Source organism: Seriola lalandi, unplaced genomic scaffold, assembly GCF_002814215.2.
Source record: "Seriola lalandi dorsalis isolate HSWRI2012SDOR001 ecotype SW California unplaced genomic scaffold, Sedor1 jcf7180002054372, whole genome shotgun sequence".
In the NCBI taxonomy this organism is placed as follows: domain Eukaryota; kingdom Metazoa; phylum Chordata; class Actinopteri; order Carangiformes; family Carangidae; genus Seriola; species Seriola lalandi.
In genome coordinates, this window is record NW_019524925.1 from 569619 (window position 1) to 592127 (window position 22509).

At 42.2% G+C, this 22509-nt stretch overlaps 3 protein-coding genes across 6 annotated transcripts in view; 1 reads left to right on the plus strand and 2 right to left on the minus strand.

Annotated features, from left to right (window-relative positions):
- Positions 1-3799: 3799 nt before the first annotated feature.
- On the minus strand, positions 3800-7243 carry cyp19a1a (cytochrome P450, family 19, subfamily A, polypeptide 1a). Its single transcript, XM_023408747.2, has 9 exons — positions 6984-7243; positions 6739-6889; positions 6477-6631; positions 6225-6389; positions 5957-6071; positions 5719-5830; positions 5416-5578; positions 4699-4940; positions 3800-4223 (listed from the first exon to the last, which is right to left on the minus strand). The coding sequence occupies exons 1-9, from the start codon at positions 7177-7179 to the stop codon at positions 3951-3953; spliced, it is 1572 nt and encodes a 523-aa protein (XP_023264515.1). The 5' UTR covers positions 7180-7243; the 3' UTR covers positions 3800-3950.
- Positions 7244-12129: 4886 nt separating this feature from the next.
- On the plus strand, positions 12130-17524 carry gldn (gliomedin). Its single transcript, XM_023408784.2, has 10 exons — positions 12130-12968; positions 13883-13934; positions 14023-14040; positions 14185-14283; positions 14838-14939; positions 15049-15165; positions 15350-15433; positions 15528-15653; positions 15756-15906; positions 16227-17524. Exons 1-10 carry the CDS (start codon positions 12420-12422, stop codon positions 16690-16692), a joined length of 1764 nt encoding a protein of 587 aa, XP_023264552.1. The 5' UTR covers positions 12130-12419; the 3' UTR covers positions 16693-17524.
- dmxl2 (Dmx-like 2) overlaps positions 17191-22509 on the minus strand; it is a 39333-nt gene continuing 34014 nt past the window's right edge. For all 4 annotated transcript variants that reach the window (XM_023408781.2, XM_087174689.1, XM_023408783.2 and 1 more), the window contains 7 exons: positions 21210-21270; positions 20963-21090; positions 20786-20863; positions 20577-20668; positions 20430-20482; positions 20107-20324; positions 17191-19108 (listed from right to left, as the gene is read on the minus strand). In XM_023408781.2, coding sequence (XP_023264549.1) covers positions 18899-19108; positions 20107-20324; positions 20430-20482; positions 20577-20668; positions 20786-20863; positions 20963-21090; positions 21210-21270 — 840 coding nt within the window. In that variant the 3' untranslated portion in view covers positions 17191-18898. The remainder of the gene's footprint in view (positions 19109-20106; positions 20325-20429; positions 20483-20576; positions 20669-20785; positions 20864-20962; positions 21091-21209; positions 21271-22509) is intronic.

The window sequence follows — 22509 nt, forward strand, 5'->3', positions numbered from 1 at the left end:
GGCGCCTGTCCCATCTCACATAAGGCCGGAGGTGGGGTGCGCTCTTCACGGAGCGCCAGTCTGTCACTGCGCAAACTTATAGTCACACCTAGAGAGGCGCCAGTTTACCTGACCAGCATGTCTTCGGACTGAGAGAGGAAACCAGAGCTTTATTTAGTAGTTAAACTAGAACATATTAAATAAATTGATTGTATGTTTTGATCATCAAATATTTGTCCCCGTTTCCAACTAACTTGTTAGATAAATATAGTGGAGTTAACACATATTTCTCTCTGAAATGTAGCGGTAGAAGTAGTAGAAGTGTTAAGGTGTATAAAGTAGCAACAAGCAGGGTGGCACTGTATGGCTGTACTTTATGTGCTGTTGGAACTTTTTTGTGGCAGGTTTTTTCGTAGACCCCGAGAGAAGAGACAAAATTCTTTGTTTGCAAGTGTCTTTGAATTGTACTGAGTTGCACTGACTTGTACACCACTGATAATGACCCGTCTTAAGTGAGCATTTGTAATAGACATGTTTGGAAATGTTTGAATTCCTTAACTTTCCAAGTTAAAGTCAAACTGGTGTTAAAAGACAAACGGATGGACTGGAAAGAAAGAGAAACAACAGCATCCATGTATAGATTAGCTGGCGTACCAAACTCTGCAGCCCCAACCTGCAAAGCTGGCTTATACTGAGTCGACAGAGAGAGAGAAGCTGAAAGAAGAAGAAGAAGAAGAAGCAGAAGAGCTTCCTGTAATGATGTGCACCACCACTCTCCTCTGATGTTCAATGAGAAACAAATGAGCTGACTTTGCTAAGCGGGCCGCATGAAAAGACTATGAAGTTAAAGTTTGCCTTTGATCCAGTGCCTTTACTGGCAGAGAGCCTTCCAGTCTCGGCTTCTTCACACAGACCGGCCTGATCAGAGAGATTCACTCCTGTTTCGAGGGGAGTCTGGCTACATATTAGGTCCTGCTGTCTTGTGATCGTACGAGCAAACAGCATCAGGGAGGCTGAGAAACATCCAAATAAGCAAATATCTCCCAGCACCGTGGAAAACAGTGTCATTCCTAACTGTAGGAGGTACAGTCCCTGTTGACAGTGTACCGACAATGTAGAGAGATGAGTACATTGCCAGTTTACCCTTTCTGGTAGATGTTTCCATAGCAACCAAGGCTCTCTTTTAATGAAGCAATAATCCAGCAGGGGACTGAAACAGAGAGACAATATGGCCACTGGCATTTCTGAATTTTAGCACCACATAGTGTGTGTGTGTGTGTGTGTGTGTGTGTGTGTGTGTGTGTGTGTGTGTGCGAGCGGACCGGTGAGCAGCATGTAATCAATCAGATTGTCAATCATAGCGCGAGGCAGGACGTTCTAAACTTTTTGCTGCGAGGCTCTTACGTCGGAGTTATTTTAAAAGCTGTCTGGCATCCTGCCTCTATAAATCTGTCATGCGGCAATAGAAATAAATGGAATGAGACGGAAAATATACATCATGTGACTAACAAAAACCACATATGAAGAACCATGGACTTCCTTAAGAGAAAGAACAGACTGAATATTTCAAAGACGTGCATCAGACTCTGCAACGCGAGCTGTTTCAGTACCTTCAAATGTTGCTTGCTGGTCCAAGTAAAATGAAGTTCTGTGTTATGGATGTTCTTTTTCTTACCTTAAAACGCAAAGTGTTTCAAAGTGTGAAAACTGTTGACTTTAGAAGACACTGGAATGATGGGACTGCAATCATAGTGACAGACACAGGCAATCTTTGTCCCAAAGGCAGGCAAGGCTTACACAGTTTGAAACCAAAAGTATTATTCAATTCCCCATTAAAACTATTTCCTAATCTGACACACTTGTACACACAGACACAGACACACACACACACACACACACACACACACACACACACACACACACACACACTACAGTCCCCACTAGTAGACTTGAAGTGAAAGTTACCACAGATCTGTTTTGCAGATGCCTGATATCCCACAAGTTTGGAGCCAGAGGACTCACATTAGCTCAGTATGTAGGCGACTGTACACTGTAGCTCCCCACACTTCCTCCACTATAGTAACAGCTGGAGCTGCCACCATTATTTTTTTATGCTTGAATTCTGACAGCCAAAAATTTTATTTATTTATTTATTTATTTTTTACTTTGCTTTAAGGACACACAGAAAACTTCCAGAAAGAAATATCTCATAACATCTCCACCTAACGGATAGATAGGTAGTTAGATATTGATGGTAATTGAAAACGACAGTATAAGGCCCTTATTTAAGGAGGTGCTAATTAAAGCATGTTTTTACCCTGAAGCTGCTGTACACTACTATGTGCTATAACACATACGGTTATAGATTAATACATGTTTTTTTTATTATTGTTACAGTAATTTACAACTTCGATCGCCAGAAAAAAAGATGAAAAACAAAGTTTCTTGGTTGTAGAAAAACAAGTTGACAGAAGAGCAGATAGGAACTCAGCAGCAACCGATTTACTGCAAATTCAGCTGGATATTTCCCCCGTATTCCTCTATCTACATCCATTTTTAATGACTTAATTCTCTCTTAACTCATTAGTGGCACGAAGCTTTACGGAGATGATGGAGATTATTGTGAAGAAGAATGTTTTCCTGGTAGATTTTCAAGATACATCTAACAAAGTGCAGTCAGAGCTACTGCAGTGAGATGATTTCCATCTGGATGGAGGACAGGAATGAGACTGAGGTTAATGAGATGTAGTGATTCATTCGCTATATCCCAGGAAACCTGCAAGGAACAGCTTGTAGTACACACACAAACAAGAGAACAACTCCACACACACACACACACACACACACACACACACACACACACACACACACACACACACAGTGCTATTTACCTGCACATACATACAGATAATATTTGGAAAATAACATTTTATAGAGGAAAAAAAAAACACATCAACCTTCAGTCCCAATATGAACTTGAATACAGCACAAACACAAACACACACAAACACATGCACTCACACATACACTGGACAAACTTGTTGCTGAGGTAGTGAGATGTTGTTTTGCAGATATTGATTTGTGTATGTGTGTGTGTGTGTGTGTGTGGGAACACTGACACTTTTATTTTACACAAGAGCTGATGGGTGACATCTCTGGAGGAACTTTATCATACGCCTGAAAACCTTATTCACGTGTATATTTTTCTCTACGTTTCTACTTCACCACCCCCCACGTTGGTTTCTCTTATCTTATTAAACAAACATGTTTGCAAGTGGCGCTTCCCATGGTCTTTCAGTGTAATCCCTGGTGTTCAGAAAGTGGAAGCAAAACAAATTGAAGCATCTGTGTGTGAAATGTTCTGCCATGTTTGCCCAGAGGCAGCGCATTTGGATGTAATGAACAGATCAGTTGCTTTATTTAGGCTGTGCTGGAGATAAAGAGCAAGTCATTATGGGATGTGCTGTAGTGCCCTCTCCTGACCAGTATGTGCAAATAAAAAAGCATCCCCATCTTATAAACATGCGTCATTCCTCCTCTTTTATCTGAGGCTTTTCAGAGTTGGGGTTTGCGTTTAATACAAAATTCATAAATTTCATTCCTTTCAAACACAAAATTCTGCTAAAAAATAAAATATCAATTTATTTAAAAAGAGAAGTAAAATAAAATAAAGAGCTAAATTAAGGAAGTGTGTCGATCATTTTAAAGAAACACCAAGAGTCACTGTCTTCTTCTGAAAACCAAATATCTACATATTTATATATGATTACATATATAGAAGAAATGAGAAAACACCCAAAAAGAAGACAACAACACACAATATCGGTACAACAATTTACATTTATTTGTGTGTGTGTATAAACTTTCCACACAGTGCCTATTAGTTCCAGTAGAAACACAATTTTAATACATACAATCCAAAATATAAAACTCTGTACAGTCATGAGATGATATAAATGAAGCAGTGGAGCTCATATATATTTATCTTTCAGTGTTTGGCAGCTACTTCTCCGCCTGGGTAAGAACCTCATGCCGAGATGTTCGGCCTCCTGCTGCTGCTCTACAGGCTGCTGGGACAGGTTGTTGGTCTGTCGGAGGCAGTCCAGGGTCAAGCCCTCATGGGGACAAACAGAGTACTGAGAGAGCAGCGTCACCAGGATGGATTTCATCATCACCATGGCGATGTGCTTGCCAACGCAGGATCGAGGGCCTCTACCGAACGGCTGGAAGTAACGGCGAGGAGCCTGGAGGAGGACGAAGGGGCGGGGCAGAGGATGGATGAGAGAGGTAGGAGGAGGTGGTATTTTCCTGTCACATACTGTAATATACTTTTTAATTAACTGTATATTGTTTATTAGAAGTCTGCCACTCAGCTAATCTGTTTTGCGAGGACTGTGTGGGCGTGGTTTTATCAGATTTGATTGACAGTAAAGAAACAACCGTCGTCACAGTCTGATTCAAATGTTGCTGAATTCTTACTGATGCGTGGAAATATGTGACATAACCTTTTTCAGCCGGGACCTGTCCACCTCAAACTAGTGAGAGGAGCAAGGACGACAACAGAAATCTCTCATGTCAAATATGAAAAAAAATTGTGTTCATGCAGGCGCCCATCGCTCATAGTGAGACTGAATGTCTTTAAGAGTTGATTTATTCACTTTAAGTTATTTAATCATATAATTTTATACTTTACATGAAAAAAACAAAACGCTTACTTACATTTTTTTCAAAGTTTTCCAGACTGAATTCATTTGGTTTGCGGAAAAACTCTGTCCGGTGCATGCGACCGGTGTTGAGAATGATATTTGTGCCTTTTGGGACCCTGTAGCCCCCTATGATGTCATCAGACAGGGCTCGACGCATGGTGATGTCCACCACAGGGTGGAAGCGCAAACATTCATTGATGAAGATCTCCAGCACCTGCAACTTCTGAAGGTCCCCGTTCTGAAGCCGTCTCTCACCTGTAGGTAGCAAGACCAGGGCAATGACATATCACTACTGCCATACTGCCAGTTTATTAGGTACACTTAGCTAAAAGTAAGTGCAGTGCAGTCTAATACAACAGTCCTGCAATAAATCCTCAGTTTTTGTTGAAACTGTTTCAGCTGTGCTTATAACACAACGCAAGTCAACAACACTACAAAAAAAAGCAGTTTAACCCTTTGCAGGATTGTCATTATTAGTACTTTTGTACCTAATAAACTGGCAGCAGTCTGACAAACTTATTTAATTCACATGCACATTATTTTGTTTGACATAAACTGTATCTCATTTCAATATTACACTCTTCATTGATTAAAATGCACCTTTGATGTGTAGCAGATCAGGTGGTGAAAGCATGAGTTTTTTAAATCTAGCATGGGTAGGCAGCACTTCATCCGTACTACATGTTGTCAGTGCCAGTGTCTTTCAGTCTCAATTCTCCCAGCTCCTTACCTACAACAGTGTCTATCTCTTGTAGCAGCTGCAGCTCCACATCTGGATTCTGTTTGAGGAGCAGCAGCATGAAGAAGAGAGTGATAGACATGGTGTCTGGTGCCGCGATCACCATCTCCAACACACACTGCAACACGTTCTCAGCAGACAGCTCGCCGTGGTTCTGAAAACACACACACACACACACACACACACACACACACACACGTGAATAAGCTGACTGTCTTCACATGGATGATATTTCACCATAAGAGGATTTCTCACACATGAGCAGGAGGAAGAAATTCAGATTCTCAGACTGACCTGTGCAAATATGAGCTCTGTGGTGAAGTTGATGTTGTCCAGTTTATCTGCCTGCTCCACATCCCTCCTCTTCTGCTCCACAAGGCTCTCTATGGCATCTCGCAGCTCCTGGCTGTGAGACAACAGATATATAACACTTGATTTGACTGTTAAAAGAACTCAGCCACAAAAAGAAAAGATCCTAACAGTGGGCTCACGCATGAAGAAACTTGATAACGTGGATAATAAAGTGACTCACGCTGCAGTCTTGTGCCGCCGGTGAATCCAGTCCAACTTGAAGTAGATGTCCGGTTTGATCAGCACACTCTGCCACGTGTCAAAATACTTGTGAATCTTCACCAACAGCTCTTTCTCTGCACGCAGGGTAAACAAATGTGTCAGGAACACAACACAGCGGTAACATAAATTCACTGTATCTGAACTGAACAGAAGCTGATGAATTCAAACTCATGTGCGTTTGCTCCAGACGAACAGATTTCTCAACAAATGAAGGCATGCCTACTCACCATCGACAGGTACCCCCAGGAAGAGTCTGTTGGAGATGTCGACCACGATGCAGCGCAGCAAGCCGAGGACATCCACGTGACTCAGACTCTGGAGGTCGTCCAGGTGAGTCTGTGTGGAGGAGACGCAAACCTCCACTGTCTTCTGCAAACCTGGACCTGTCAGGGCTTAGATTAGAGATTAGTCAAATATTTCATATCTGAATAACTGGATCAATTAGTATGTATGCAGGGCTGAATGTGTGAAAATGTTACCTTTGGTGAAATAGGTGCGCATCTTTTTCCACAAAGTGACATTGTTGTTAAATATGAGGCCTCTCTCATTCATACCAACACAGCTGAGTCCCTGCTTGCTCCCAAAACGTGAACAATAAAGTCCATTCTTCAGTACATGGTGCACTGCTGATGGCCTTATGGTGCAATAAATAAATAAATATATAAATAAATAAACTACAGATGATAGATTCACACTTGGATTGAGTGTTTTGGTAACTTTAAGGATTAACAGAAAACCAACCTGCTGATTATTAGGGTCTCCTCTCCATTGATCCAGACTCTGACGATGTCTCCGTACTTATTGTTGTAGTAGTTGCTGGCTGTGCCTATACCAGTCCAGATGAATCTCATGTATGACAGAAGTGGCCCCACACCCAGACAGAAAGAAGGTCCTGTTGCGGTAAATGACAAATAAATGGATTTCAGCACAAATAGAGAAACTGCAAAAGTGTCAATGCTGATGTACGGCCCGATGTATGAACCTACCTGGTACAGTTTTCTTGTCTGTGTGACTCCAGGCGACCAGCAGCAGACAGACGAGCAGTATTAGGGTTCTGGTTGCCACAGAGACGCCCGGTGATTGCACGGCAGTGGCGTTCGGAGACATGGAGACCAAGTCCGCCAGTATGCCATCCAAACCCACAGGAGTCATCGCCAGTTCACAAGCAGGGATCAGAGCCATGGGATAGGGATAGGGAGGCAGATTTAAAACAACCTGCACACGACCAGGCGGAGCGATGAAAGCTGCCTCACAGATCGGGGCTTTCCCTTTATAAGCAACTTAGAGCTGGTTCTCAGCCAGGTCAGGGTGATGCAAAAGCCAAAACAGAGGAGGAAAACAATACACTTGTAACCTTGTGGGGTTGGATTTGTGTCGGTGTCCTTGAGCGGAGAGGATTTAGTTAAGTGGGTACATGTTTTATTGCAATGTTGGAAGGAGTTTCTTATCGGGTGTATTTGACATTTTGATGATGAGAAGCAGCCATTGCTCCTTCTTTGATCATCAAAAGATTGGTTAAAAATCTTTCGAAACAGCACTTGGGCTGTGACAATAACATAAAAGGGGGTATTATTTTCATTGATACAGCTTTATCTGTCTAGCAAAAGAACATTTTCAGTTTTTAAACATTTGAACATCTGTACTTCAGGTTTCTGTCATTTTTTTTTTTTTCAAAGAAAGATGAAGGAAAGCTGGAATTAAATGCTACATTTAAAATGTTCACCAGTGTTTTTTTTATTTTATTTATTTTACAATACTGTAACTCTCATTATCTCATCAAAAGTTCACTTTGCTTTTAAATGATTATTTGAAGGAATAATTTAGAACTCCCAGATTCCTCCATTCGACCGCCGGTAGATGGAGAAGCAGAGCTGTGATCCATCACACTAGATCTTTAGATTCACTCCAGCATGTCATTATGTAGTTATGAAAACAAAGCCATATTCACTGACTGTTATGAGGTGATCTGAACACATGTTCTGTAGCAGCTCTTGTGTCTCTCGAAAATAAAAAAGTCAAAATGCACTGTTCCAAATTATTATGCACAACAGAGTTTCAAAACATTTTATAGCTTGTAAAGAACCAAAAATGGTAATTTGTTGAATTTACAGCATTAGGTCATATTTACTGAAATCAAAAGCTGTTTAAATCAAAAACATCTTAACAGGCCAAGTTACATGTTAACATAGGACCCCTTCTTTGATATCACCTTCACAATTCTTGCATCCATTGAACTTGTGAGTTTTTGGAGAGTTTCTGCTTGAATTTCTTTGCAGGATGTCAGAACAGCCTCCCAGAGCTGCTGTTTTGATATGAACTGCCTCCCACCCTCATAGATCTTTTGCTTGAGGATGCTCCAAAGGTTCTCAATAGGGTTGAGGTCAGGGGAAGATGGGGGCTGCACCATGAGTTTCTCTCCTTTTATGCCCATATCAGCCAATGACACAGAGGTATTCTTTGCAGCATGAGATGGTGCATTGTCATGCAGGAAGATGATTTTGCTACGGAAGGCATGGTTCTTCTTTTTGTACCACAGAAGAAAAGTGGTCAGTCAGAAACTCTACATACTTTGCAGAGGTCATTTTCACACCTTCAGGGACCCTAAAGAGGCCCACCAGCTCTCTCCCAATGATTCCAGCCCAAAACATGACTCCGCCACCTTCCTGTATTTCTGAGCCCACTGCAACCGGTTCTGCTTGTGAGCGTTGTTTAGAGGCGGCCGAATAGCAGGTTTATGCACAACTGCAAATATCTGGAGGATCCTACACCTTGAGGTACGCAGGACTCCAGAGGCACCAGCGGCTTCAAATACCTGTTTGCTGCTTTGTAATGGCATTTCAGCAGCTGCTCTCCTAATCCGATGAATCTGTCTGACAGAAACCGTCCTCATTGTGCCTTTATCTGCACGAACCCGTCTGTGCTCTGAATCAGCCACAAATCTCTTTACAGTACGACGATCACGCTTAAGTTTTCGTTATATATCTAATGTTTTCATACCTTGTCCAAGATATTGCACTATTTGACGCTTTTCAGCAGCAGAGATCCTTTTTCTTTCACATATTGCTTGAAACCTGTGGCCTGCTTAATAATGTGGAACGTCCTTCTTAAGTAGTTTTCCTTTGATTGGGCTCACCTGGCAAACTAATTATCACAGGTGTCTGAGATTGATTTCAATGATCCAAAGAGCCCTGAGACACAATATCATCCATGAGTTTAATTGAAAAACAAGAAATTAAATGTTTATGACACTTAAATCCAATTTGCATAATAATTTGGAACGCGGTGTATGTGTATTTATGCACTTGTTTCATCAAATCTTATTTGTATTTGTGCATGTACATATCTGCTGTGTATTTCTTAACATACTGTATCTAATGTATAACCTGTTATATATAAAGTATGTACACATATATATTAATATCTTTTTATATATATTTTTTATGTCTTTTTTTTTATTTTTCTTTTATCTCATTTTAGTTTCTTTAAAAAATGTCTTTTTAATTTCATCTATTTTGTGTTATAACAGATTTTTTTTTCAGGCAGCCCTTAATTGGATATTGCTTTCTATGAACCATCTTACTTTCAAGTCCAAATCCACTTTTATTTATTTTTCAGTTTGTCAAAAACCCCATGCTGTCTGGCTTTGTCTCTGCCTTTGTTCCATTCGCTCACTCTGTATAAAGGACTCTGTGAATTCACTCACCACCCACACACGAGTCCAAGAATGTGAAACATTCAAGTGGCCGACTGTGAGCTGAGGCCCTGACTCGATAACGATGCCCTGTGTGATGGCTTAGATTGTTCTGCATGATTAAGCAGAGAGACACCACCACCCCCCGTTTTTCGCCCAAAAACAGAAGTTAATGTAACCTCGTCTCTGAGCCCTGTGCTGTGGGCAACCACATCTTTGTCTCCATCACATGTGTAGGGAGTTGTTCAGAAGTGAACAAACAAAACTAACAGAGAGCTGCAGACAAGTAATGTCAGAGCGTGTATGACGTCTGAACACGACTGATTAACTCCTCAGTTACCGTTCACGTTCACATCATTACCCTGGTAATATCTTTGCTTTTGCTTATAGAACAGAAGAAAGTTCCACGTGTATTTTAACAATGTATGTTTTTTTAGATATTCTTTAGTTATACAGAAAGAGTTAACACACGATCGAGACATAGGGGGAATGACATGCAGGGAAAGAGAATGGATATGCTCTCGTGTGACCTGCCAGAACAACCTTGAGAAATTGATTGAGTTGCCAAAAAAAATGATATAACTCACTCCCCAACCACCTTTCTCATACAACACTGGGAGTTAAATTCCAAAGAGTGTAGCGTTACCATTTGTTCCAGATACTCTTACATAGTAGACTTTACTTACATAACATACTTAACATGGAAGATCTGAGACTTTCCTCAATAATATCTGTCTCACATTGACTTTAATTCAAATCTCATTTCATACGTTCGATAAATGCAATAAATACAATTTGTTCACTTTCACAATGATTTTATGTATTGGCTTTCTTGTGTGGCATTTTAATGATTTAATCTATTCCATCTCTTAATCTATTAGTAAGAGTTTAAACTTGTGAAACGTTATAGATAACAGTGTAAAGAATAAACAGACTCACAGTTGCTTTCACTTAAACAGGATAAGGACACATCAGGTCATCTGGCTGTCTTTGACCTGGAACAGAGGGATGGACTTGGACCTGTGAGCCCTGCGGTCAGAGGAGAGATAAGGCCGCTCTCCAAGCAGCTGCACCCTGGGAAGGAGGAAACACAACCAGAAAAGGTCAACGAGAGAGCAGAGGTGCTGAAGATTTTGCAGGCATGTTGACATTTTTGCACCACATGGTTCATTTTAATGGATCATCACCTTGTGTGACTCATAAAGCAGCTTTGTAAACATTAAAGCGTCCAAATATAAAATCAGCTTTAAGGTCGTCGTAGTGTGGAATGTGGAATCGGAGGTTGCTCCTCTGCTTTTAGTTCTCAGTCTAAACTGGCAGCGCTGTGAACACAGTGAATGAGAGACAACAAAGGAATGACCTCAATGCTCTGTATGTACGTACACATCTACACATCTGCTGGAGCAACTGTCCAACTGTCTGTCAGCAGTCAGTGACCTACAGCCTCAGGCGGGAGCCCACACACTCCAGCCCTGATTAACAGAGCGCAGAACCTGAATTTAACAGTAATGTTGCATGTCTTACCTCTTCCTGTGAGTGTGTGTGTGTGTGTGTGTGTGTGGGGGTCTGTGTGTGGGTGGGTGTGTGGGGTGCACAGCATTGCTGCAAGAGGGCATAGGACAGCTAAATGAATCCGGCACTGCTCCGTGTCACCAGAGAGGCCAATTAACTGACTCACTGTAACACACACTGTTTTTTTTTTAAATCTGAGTAATTACTTGGGTAACTCTCAGAAAATGGACCAGCAGCACCTGCACTTCAGTCAGCAGAGGCCGTAATAACCACTGCTCACTGGGAATGCCTGGAGTGGATTTGTTTTTTTCTGCTGAACTGTCATTGTTCTGGTGAAATGTCACTTTACTGGCCCAAATCAAAGCAATGGAAATGGGTCATTGTTGTAGTTGGTGGAGGGAAGCTGTGGAGATGTGACGAGGGCCAGCACCCAGGGGAGAAATGGAAGGAGTTGGGAGATGGGGATGAGAGCTAGGGCATTAATAGGCATGATGTTAATGCATTTTGATGTAATGTATTTTCTTTTTAATTCAAGATTGGTTTTGTTGTAATAATAATAATAATATTAATGATGACGTGCATGTATATGTCTGGAATCCTGCTTTCATGGGTACATCATACATATGTGCATGTTCGTGTGTGACTGTGTGTGTGTGTGTGTGTGTGTGTGTGTGTGTGTGTGTGTGTGTGTGTGTGTGTGTGTGTGTGTGTGTGTGTGTGTGTGTGTGTGTTGTGATGTCAGTCTGCCCACGGCTGTGCAGTAGAATGGGCTGTGCTGAATATAAATCAGGTGACTGAACAGGCGGGGGTTTCTTCCCAGACAAGCTCAGAAGATTGTGTAATGCCCACTCCTACATTACTGGTTAGCATGTACACACACACACACACACACACACACACACATACATACATATCCACAACCCCTTCTCCACTTGGTGAACAACACAACAAGCACTGTATTTACCAGTCTGCCTTCCGATAGACGACCTAGGTGGAGCACAGACGCTGAAGCTGACTGGACTTTCAAATAACCTGGACAGGACGTTGAATTTCAGAAGAGGACTTCCTTCCTGTTGGATTCGTTTGGCTTTAGTTGGTTTGACTTGAGTTTTGGTGACAGCATCTTGGATCACAGGGTGATAAAACGTGGACTGTCTCTGTCCCATTTGACTTTTATCTTTTATATTGACTGCTGTGCTGGAACTGTATTCCCCTGTGAATGCTGAGGTTGGTGGGTGACCCTCAGAAAAGAGGAGGTGAGGTGGTAACCATGTGGATCCCGACACCCAGCATGACTCTCCCTCAGCGGATGGTGCTGTACGGGACGTGTGTCGTGGCGTTGATGAACTCTGTGGGCCTTCTGGTGCTCATGGTCCAGCAGAATCAGCAACATGCCAGGCTGGAGCAGACAGAGGTGAGGCTGACGGACGTGGAGCAAAGCTCGGTGGTGGAGTTCCTCCAGGAGGTGCCCGGGAGAGCGGCGGGGATTCGAGCAAACGTTGGGGAACAGCAGCCGCAATACCAGTACCAATACCAGTACTCCAGGAACAAGAGGAGTGAAAAAAAGTTGGAGCAGGAGCTTCACCACGAGCCTCACCAGGAAGACGGACAGGAGCTCTATCAGCAAGAGGTCAGCCAGGAGGTGGGAGAGGACACAGAGAAGAAGATGAAGCATGAGCTGAAGCACAAGCACCGACACAGCCATAGTTACCACAAGGCGCATGTGCAGGATGACATGATGACGATGATGACTTACTCCATGGTCCCGGTGAGATGAGATACCTGCTGGTAGATGATGTGAATGAGAGAGGAGGAATGAGGGAGAGCAGGCGCCTAGATTTACAAATGCCTCACATAGTGTATAGTATCTTGTATTGTTTGACTGTCATTGATGACAAATGCTGGATCACCAAGTGGTTCAAATGGACAATTGCGCCTGTGACCATCGGGGCGCCTGATGGCACGTCCAGCTAATTTGTTTTGGTCAGGCTGTAATGCTTCACTATCAGCACAAGACAAACTGAAATGATAAAGACATCAAGGCAGCACATAATCTCAAGGCCCCGTGTTGTAGAGGGGCCCAAGTTAAAATCTAGTTTTAGGGCCTTTATTATCTCAGTTGTTACTGTGAGCAAATAAATGTTTTCTTATTCAAATTATGAAAACTAATTAATTACAAACTATTACACACACAATGCACAGAGAGTGGGTGAAATGCAGTATTGGAAAGTAACACATTTACTCCTGTAGTGTATTTTATTTTGTTCTTCTTATTATTTCAAAATATATTTTTTACTTCACAACATTTATTTGACGGCAGTTACTTTGCAGATCAAATTTCTACAAATGAAACATGCTCTGTTTATGAAACTTGTCTAACAGCATTTTCAAATTCCTACAATAATAAAATGTTTCTCACGTTTATCATCAGTGATAATAATAATGATAATAATACTTCTATACTCTACATATCAAAACATCTTCCTTGAGCATTCTGCTGCATGAATACTTTTACTTTTAATTGCATTTTCATATTGGTGCATTATTACTTTTAGGATCTGAATACTTCTTTCACCACATTTTTGCCACAGGGCCCCACAGTTGGTTATTCAAGCTGAGCTGGTAAAATTTGGTGCATCACAGTGTTTTAATCATATTTTGATATTTTCTCGTCCTCCTCAGATCAAATTGTTGATCGACATTTGCAACAGCACCAAGGGAGTCTGCATAGCCGGTATGTTCACTGAAATACTTTAACCTGGCTAATCATGTCCAAAATATCACTTTTTATTCTGTTAACGTCCTTAAACCTTGTGTTGCAGGACCCCCGGGACCGCCTGGTAAGTGAACCTTTAATTCTGAATCCGAATGTAAAATCCAGCCATACTCTACTGTATGCCTCCTTTGTGGTTTAGTGACCCATGTCCTTGCTGAATATGTTTCCCATTCAGCCCATGGTGAAGATTTTTTTTGTGTTACTGTAGGTTTGCCTGGTGCTGACGGTTTGCCCGGCCACAATGGGACGGATGGCCTCCCAGGAATGAATGGACCACCCGGGGCTGATGGGAAAAGAGGAAAAAAAGGTAAGTAAAAAGTGAGGCTCTATTCACCATCCCATAGTGCCTCAGGCGACGCTGGCCATTTGAATGAGGAACTACTGGTACAATATAACAGTGAAAAGGTTGAGAGTGACCTTGGGGTATAAGAAAAGAACAAAACAAAACACCAAAGTCACTTAAAATCATACACACACACACACACACACACACACACACGAGAACGTCACAAAAACAGAAATTCACAACACACCAACACACCCAGTTCCCTGATCTATCCATGAATCATAATGACATCAGATTTTACAGACAGTGCTGTCTACTTTATGAATGACTGCAGCTGCATTTCTCTCTCATCCTCCACTAATATTATTCATCTCTGCGGTTTTGGGCTTCAGCTGAATGAACTGGAAAACTCTCTCCCTGTATTCTCCCACTTCACTTTGTTCTGTCCTCCACAGAGGTTTGGCATATGATTCACCCTCAGCAAGTCAATGGATTCATTCATGGTTTTAACAGGGAAACATGTACTGAGATTAGGAACACAATCTTAGAACTGCTCTGTATAACGTCCCGCACAGGGCCAGCAGGTGAAACAGGAGAACCTGGCGAAAAAGGAGAGCAAGGAGAGCCTGGGCCTCCCGGAGAGAAGGGACAACCATCCAATGATGTCATTATTGAGGGCAAGTAGAGTTTTACTCACATGAACCACTTGGCAGGGAGGGAATGTAATAAATAAACTTACTTTCTGTATCCAGACACATTAGATGTTGTCCCCTCTTCTTTGTACAGGTCGTGCTGGTCCTCCAGGACCTCCTGGGCCCATGGGCCCTCCTGGACCTCCTGGGCCTCAAGGGCCTCCCAGAACAAGGCATCACAGAGCCCACCTTCAGGCTGCTCAGACCCTGGGTGAGTAGCTGTTCTGCAGCTAACAGCCTTGGATGAGAAGTTCTTCATATGATCATAAAGCTACAAGATCAAAAAGTGGAAATTTGAAAATTTACATACATGTAGAAACCAGCTGGTGAGATTGTTCTGTCATGTAAACACTGCGTGAACACTGAATAACGTGAGATGAAATTGTGTCTGACAGGGACGTTACATGCAATTCCAAATGATGAAAATTCATCTCCAAAGGAAGCGGTGAAACTGCATGAGAAGCCCGCTAAGAAGAACGGTGTGTTTTCAGAGAAGTGTGTCAACATGTACAATATGTGCTGTGTGGCAGAGTAGTGATTGACTAAGCTTGTTGTCGTTCTGTTTCCCCTCAGAGTGCCTGATTAAGTCTCTGATCAACCCAAGGAATGTGACGAAGATGGAGAGCACCTTCGGCACGTGGATGAAAGACACCGCTCAGCTGAACGATGAGCGCATATGGGTGGCAGAGCACTTTTCTGGTTGGTTCATTACGGAGGAAGATCAACATGGACACTGACAGAAAAAAATATCAATCTTTGTATTTCAAACCCAGGTTGTGTGTTTCTCTCGTTCTTCCCCAGGACGTGTGGTGAAGGAGTATGCGAGCATTGCCTCCTTCGAGAACAACAGCAGTGAAATTGTGGACGTCAGAAAGTTCTATTATGGCTGCGGCCACACTGTTCACAACGGTTCTTTCTATTATCATATGGCTGGTAGTTCCAGCATCGCCAGGTAAGATGAAAGAAAGGCCGTAGGTTTGCATATATATGTAGGAACATGTCCCTACCATTATTTTGGGAGGACAGAATTTTCCCTATCAATATTTGAATAAACTTGTTTTCATGATATTTTTTATGCCTTGCTATACTATGACGTTTAATGACGTTTCTATGACGTTTTTCATGCCTTTTGTTGACGACATTAAAAAGTTAATGTCTTTGTTTTGGAACTACGCCCCTGGCTGAAAGACAGTGTGATGCAGAGTTAGATGCTTTGCTATTGTTTCCTTTTGTTCCATTCCCCATGCTTAACACGGTGCCGCTTGTTTACAGATTTGACTTTCACACCAGGAAGCTTCACACCCTCAGTATAGACAACGCCTTGCACCACAGCCTCGCTTATCTGCTCTACAACTCCAAGACTTACTTTAAATTCGCAGCGGATGAGAACGGCTTGTGGCTGATCTTCGCCTCCAGTGTGGACGAGAGCATCACGGTGGCCCAGCTGGACCAGAAGACCTTCTCCGTCACGTCCTACATAAACACCACCTACCCACGCACCAAGGCTGGCAACGCCTTCATTGCCTGTGGTGTCCTGTATGTAACCGACACCAAGGACACCAGAGTCACCTTTGCTTTTGACCTGCTTAAAGGGAAGCCGGTCAATGTGACCTTTGACCTGAGGTCTCCAGGTGGCGTGCTGGCAATGCTCTCCTACAGCCCGAAGGACAGACACCTGTATGTGTGGGACCAAAGCTATGTCAGGCTCTACGTGGTCCACTTCATCAATGATGAATGACAAACAGCCTGAGGATGACACACACGCCTGCTGACTACAACTACTAATCACTCCATCTTTGAAAACTGGTCATATTTAGGTGTCCAAAAGATACGTACACACCAGTGTCAGCTTCATCCTCCTGTCAGGTGTTGTAGTCAGTTGTGAAAAATTAGATTCACTCAAGGAAATCAATGTTTGGTCAATAATTATTACCATAGTCAAAAAGATATACTGCTGTATTCATATCCTATTGTCAATGTACTATGTAATGTAAGATTTTAGAGTTACTAATTGTGTGAAAAAAACTTATTACGCCACTGTAGTGTAAGTTGTTACATTATTTTTTGTGTATTTGCATGGTGATTCTTTTATGTATTTTTATACAGATGTACATGTCACCCAGACCCAGATATCTTCCACATATAAACAGCCCACCTGCCTTTGTAGTGAAGCAGCATGGTCCCTGGTCACTTATTCCACTTGACGGAAAATTAAAACAACAGCTTCAACTCACCCTGATGAAATAAAAAGAATTTATTCACTTTACAAAGGTAAAACTCTGACCATGACCTGTTCTCTCACATACCTTCAGGCTCAAGTGCCCCAGTGAGTGTCTACCCATGATATTGGCTTCTTTTGCATTATTACATGCACACACACACAAACACGCACACCAGACACCAGTAGGACCATTGGTAAAACACACAAGATACATACAGTACACATAGTGGGCAGAAAGAGGGAGAGAAACACAAATCTCTTTAATAAATACCATACATACACTTAACAAAAGTTACAACTAATCCAGCTGGTATGATACAAACCAAAAATAAAGAAATGCTTTCATGTTTGTACAAGCTGTTGTGGTATTTCATATATATATTTATATAATTTATATATTAAAACTATTTCAAACGTTTTACTACTAGGCCAAATAAAGCCAGACATTCATTTGTATATAACAGTTTCTTCTTCAATAACCTATTTATTTGAAATAAACTTTTAGTGTCTCCAGAATTTGAGTGCAAATATCTATTCCTTATGGATGAAACAGTAAAAACAACTAGCGAGGTAACACACACTTACGTACAGTAGACTGTGTTGCACATCTCCCAGTCAGATACAGTAAAACCCCTTACATTCCTAAAATAAAAGGCAATAAGTTAAATAGTTTTAAAAAGGAATGGCCAACCAAACAAACACAAACATATAAATAATTTAAATAATAAAATAATAATAAAAAAAAAAAAACTTATTCAAGAATATCTTGTGCAAAACCAGAAGTGAACCTTTGTGTTTCTGCTCTTGGTGGGTGGGTTTTTAGGTTTGGACCAGACAGATGGAAACATTTAAATCACAGTCACAGGAGTAAAACACATCATCTTCCAAACAGGAATGTTCTAGCAGTGAGTTCGCCACACAAACAGGCATTTGAGGGCATGTGAGCGGGCAGGCGTACAGATGACAGACACAGCAGAGTGGACACGCGCTCCACGACCAACCCAGGCCGGGTTGAGCCCAAACCGGGAGAGGCCAGAGCGAGCGATGGGCAGCCAGTGAAATAGGGGCCGGGTGGGGTTAAGGGTGGGGTGTCACTATAGGAGCAATGCACCATTAACTCTTCCATAAGGGCTGAGAAAAGCCGGGCAAAAAGGCAGGAGGGGGCAAAACCATTGAAACAAAATGCAGATTCCAACAACTCGATTCACACTGGAAACCACTGACTTAATAACAAACCACAGTGCTGGTTACAGTAGATGCTAAGAGATTTCAGCTGTGGGCACAAAATGACGACAGTTACACACTTTTAAAATTTTTGCTTGAGCACTTTTACAGAGCACTATCAATAGACCTGTGATTGCACCGCGTAACGAGAACAGGACATGCATAGCTTCCCTATGGACACACTCTAAGAGTAGAGATTCTTCAATAAATTACAATAAATCTAGCTTTAAAATCAAGTATGATAACTTTTGCTTGTAACTTTGCTTTCAGCCTTTGGGAAAAAAATATTTGCAGCTCCGTTTGTCATTCTGGACATGATTTACATCAACAGTAAACCCATGAACACTGCACACCCAGAAAGATGCCAAAAGCGTGGTGATCTTTTGACTAACTCTTCCCCCATCGATTATACTATTAATGCCTAGTGAGTGTTACATAAGCTTTTTGTGTTTTTTCTTTGTCTTTTTCCTCTTTGGACCTGCAGAAGTGGAAGTCGGTGTTACAGGACGTCAACCAAGCTGCTGGGGATATTGTAGCGGTCGGGGAGGACCCTCATCTTCAGAGTGCCGTCTGCTCCACAGGTGAAGATGCGGTTACCGGGCCGTGTCTCCACCTGCATGACGCCAGCGCCGATGTTGCGGAAGATGGACTGCTTGGCATGCTCGTTGCTAAAAGAGTGCATGAGCCCGTGGCCGGCTAACTTCCACACCTGCAGATAGAGGAAGCATGAGAAGGGACAGAACAGATGTTAAGTTTTCTTCCAGATCTTCATTATTTTCAATATGCGGAACCTGAAATGCCAAATTCAATTCGAGCGCTGTGACGCTTCCTCAAAGCGATGTAATAATTCTTTTAACCACATGTCTGTGTCTGTTCTTTATCAAACAGCATCCAACTGATACCGAAGTCTCACCGTAACCAGCATGGTATGGTGAGCAGAACCAGTTACACTCAAGATGTAATTAAATAAGGTAATTCATCAGGATATCTCTTCATTAGGTGACCCCACTAGATAAAAGGATCAGGTTTGGGAATTAGGTTTATTTGCTTTTCTGCTGACACTCTCATATTTGTACACAAAAATATGAAATTCAAGCCAATAGCCAGTTAACTCAACCTAGCACAAAGACTGGAAGCAGAAGGAAACATCTGGCCTGGCTCTATCCAGAGGTAACAACATCTGCTTAGCACCACCTGTACATCTCACTAATTAACACGTTCTGTGGAAAAACCCAAGAGTAAAAACGTCACGTTGTGGGTTTAAGAATGTTTATGTACCAGACTATGTATTTCCTGGCCAAGAGTGTTGTTGCCACTGTTGGGTTGCTGGGCAACCAGCAGAGTCATTTTCAAGATAAAATGCCAGACATTTTCTGGTCCCAGCGTCTAATGGGTGTTTTTCGCAGTCCACTGTCATTTTATCAACCATTCATTTAACCGAGAATATAATTGGCAGACTTTTCAATAATAGAAATGATCATCACAGTCCTAATTAAGTATAATAGATACACTTGCATTCCACCTCGGAAAGTCACGTTTTGCTACTTAAAATATGCCCAACATCTGCTAAAAGCTCTGTATGTCATGGAAACTGATGCTTAAGCCACATAGTGTATAATATGTATAACGTGCATAACAATCAATGTATGTCTATAACAGCTCATGCGTTTTGGCAGGTCAGTGAGTGAGTGATGGAGCCCGAGTCACCTTCATGTTGCCCTCTGCAGAGCCAGTGACGAAGAAGTCCTCAAAGGCATCCAGTGCGAGGGCCTTGATGGCTGAGTCATGGGCCTGGAAAGTGTGGAGCAGTTGCCTCTGGCGGATGTCAAACACGCACACGAAGCCCTTTCTGCCTCCAGTGATCAGCAGCTGCTGTTTAGGAGCATATTGCAGCACAGTGGCCCCGTTCTCATGGCAGGGGAACGCTGAAGGGGTGGGAGGGAAGAAATGTGAAGTTGGATCACAAAACAACTCCATGTACAGGGAAAATCATTAACATTGGCTTGGTTAAAGCATTTGGGATTTCTTACCATGGACCATGGTATTGCTAGGTGAAATCAGAGTATCCCACAGGCAAACATTTCTGTGCAAAAATAAAGATAATATTATTCAATCAATACCAAGAGAAAAAGAGTAGCATTGGTTTAACAGTGGTGTTCCTTAGTGCGGATGCTGACCTGTTATCGTTGGACTGTCCGGCTGTGGCAATGAGGCTGGAGGATGTGATGAAGGCAAAATCACCGCAGGTCTTAGTGTGGCACTGCCAACTCTGTCGGCAGGAACAGAAAAACAAAGAGTGCATATTAGTTTTAATGACTCCTATTGAGTTTTCTATCTTAAAATGTGCATGTGTATGCTGGGGTGGTGAATGAAGACGTGACCTCACCAGGTAGGGTTTGGGGTTTGAGGATGTCTGGTTGACCTGCCAGAGACTGAGGAAACCCTCTCCATCAGCGACTCCACACTAAACGAAGAACACGGAGCAATCGGAACAATCATACCGAATAGACAAAACAAATGTGTGTGTGTGTGTGTGTGTGTGTGTGTGTGTGTGTGTGTGTACCTTATTGCCCTGGGAGTTGAAATAGAGCCGGGTGACTCTAGCGTTGCCTGCTTGTCTGAAGCAAATAAGTTGCTGAGGTCTGTTCCATTCAAACATTCTCACACTACCGTCCTGAGCCCCCGTCATGTCTAACACACACACACACAAACATGACGGTAAGTAGAAGTAAATAAAGAAACATAAGACAAAAACTCAGCTGTGTACTGCTGATGACCTGATATGCACAGGCTGAAATGTAGGCACTTACAATACTGATATATGGGGTGGGATGTCATTCTCTTCACATTATTTAGATTCCTCTTCATAATCTGAAAAACACAGATAAAAACAATTACATAAAAACAGAATTTATAAAGTATGACTTCACCTGACTGTGACTTCTGTCTGGGTTTTCACTTTAACTTAATTTTTGTTTACACTTAAGTCAACAGTTCAAACGTTTTTACTTGTTTACAGCATTTATTCCAGCATATGTTGGTGTGAGCAAGCTTACTTAAATTTTCTTCAGGAAATGTAACCTTTTTCGGTTTATCAATATTTCCCTAACCCTCATATTTTTGGTCCCGTTCCTATTTGTAAACACTTTTCTTGTTATCACACTTCATTCACTGGGAGTGGAAGCTGAAGGATGTTTTAGTGTGTTGGTTCTTTACAGCAGGATGATACAGCGCTCTAGACTCAAAGACCAGTCTTAAATAAATCGCAGATAAAAGTCAGGCAGCGTTATACTGCTCAGCAACGGTTTCACAAAGCTTCCTGCTTCAATTCAGAACTTGTTGACACGAGGCACAACGCATACTCGGAGGTGAAGTTCACCCTTCCTCTTGGGTGGACTCTGCACATCAGGAAGATGGTCATCCAATGACTATCAATCCAGGCATTAAATGCTGGGATCTTAAGTAACCAGACTCCCACTGCACACTTAGGAAACCCCCCCCCCCCCCCCCTTCCGTAACTCACTGAACCTGTATGCCTGTCCTGTCTTGCGAAGTGTATCCCAGCCAACATTTATCAACACGGCTGGGACATGGAGAACCCTGGCTGCGTGTTAAGTGTGACGCAGAACTGTACCTTGGGTAGCCGGCTGTGAGAGCTGCTGCTATCTGTGTTTATATGCATCCATCTCTGCCATGGAAACACACCACCTCTCTGTATCAGCCTGCATAGACTCAGCAGGCCAGCTGTTTAGTCGTCACAGCTCAGTTTGATTTAACAACAATAACAATTAAAAATACAGACACACTTCTTCCAAAAATGTGCAGGGGACACAGACCACAGAGTGAAATCCAAGTGGTCTAGTGCCTCTCTAAATCTGAAACATATGCTTTTTTCAAGTTTACATTTAGACCTATTGGATGTTATTAAATTTAACTGATGCATCTATTGTGTACCGCAGATTGTCAGGAAATGAAAAGACTGCAGTCATACCACAGGTCCTAGGCTGCATACAGGCCCCAAAACAGAGCTTAGTTTCCCCCTGGTGGCAATTAGTAACAACTGCATATCCGTTTACTGTATATCTATGTTTGTAGTGAATAAGGTCGTAC

Excerpts from the sequence above, each read along its gene's own strand:
- cyp19a1a (XM_023408747.2), bottom strand. The coding sequence starts at position 7,179 with ATGGCTCTGATCCCTGCTTGTGAACTGGCGATGACTCCTGTGGGTTTG. Across the intron at positions 6,632-6,738 it reads GAGACCCTAATAATCAGCAG|GCCATCAGCAGTGCACCATG; the intron begins GTTGGTTTTCTG and ends TTGCACCATAAG. Across the intron at positions 6,072-6,224 it reads CCTGGGGGTACCTGTCGATG|AGAAAGAGCTGTTGGTGAAG; the intron begins GTGAGTAGGCAT and ends CCCTGCGTGCAG.
- gldn (XM_023408784.2), top strand. The coding sequence starts at position 12,420 with ATGCTGAGGTTGGTGGGTGACCCTCAGAAAAGAGGAGGTGAGGTGGTA. Across the intron at positions 14,940-15,048 it reads CAATGATGTCATTATTGAGG|GTCGTGCTGGTCCTCCAGGA; the intron begins GCAAGTAGAGTT and ends TTCTTTGTACAG. Across the intron at positions 15,166-15,349 it reads TCAGGCTGCTCAGACCCTGG|GGACGTTACATGCAATTCCA; the intron begins GTGAGTAGCTGT and ends TGTGTCTGACAG.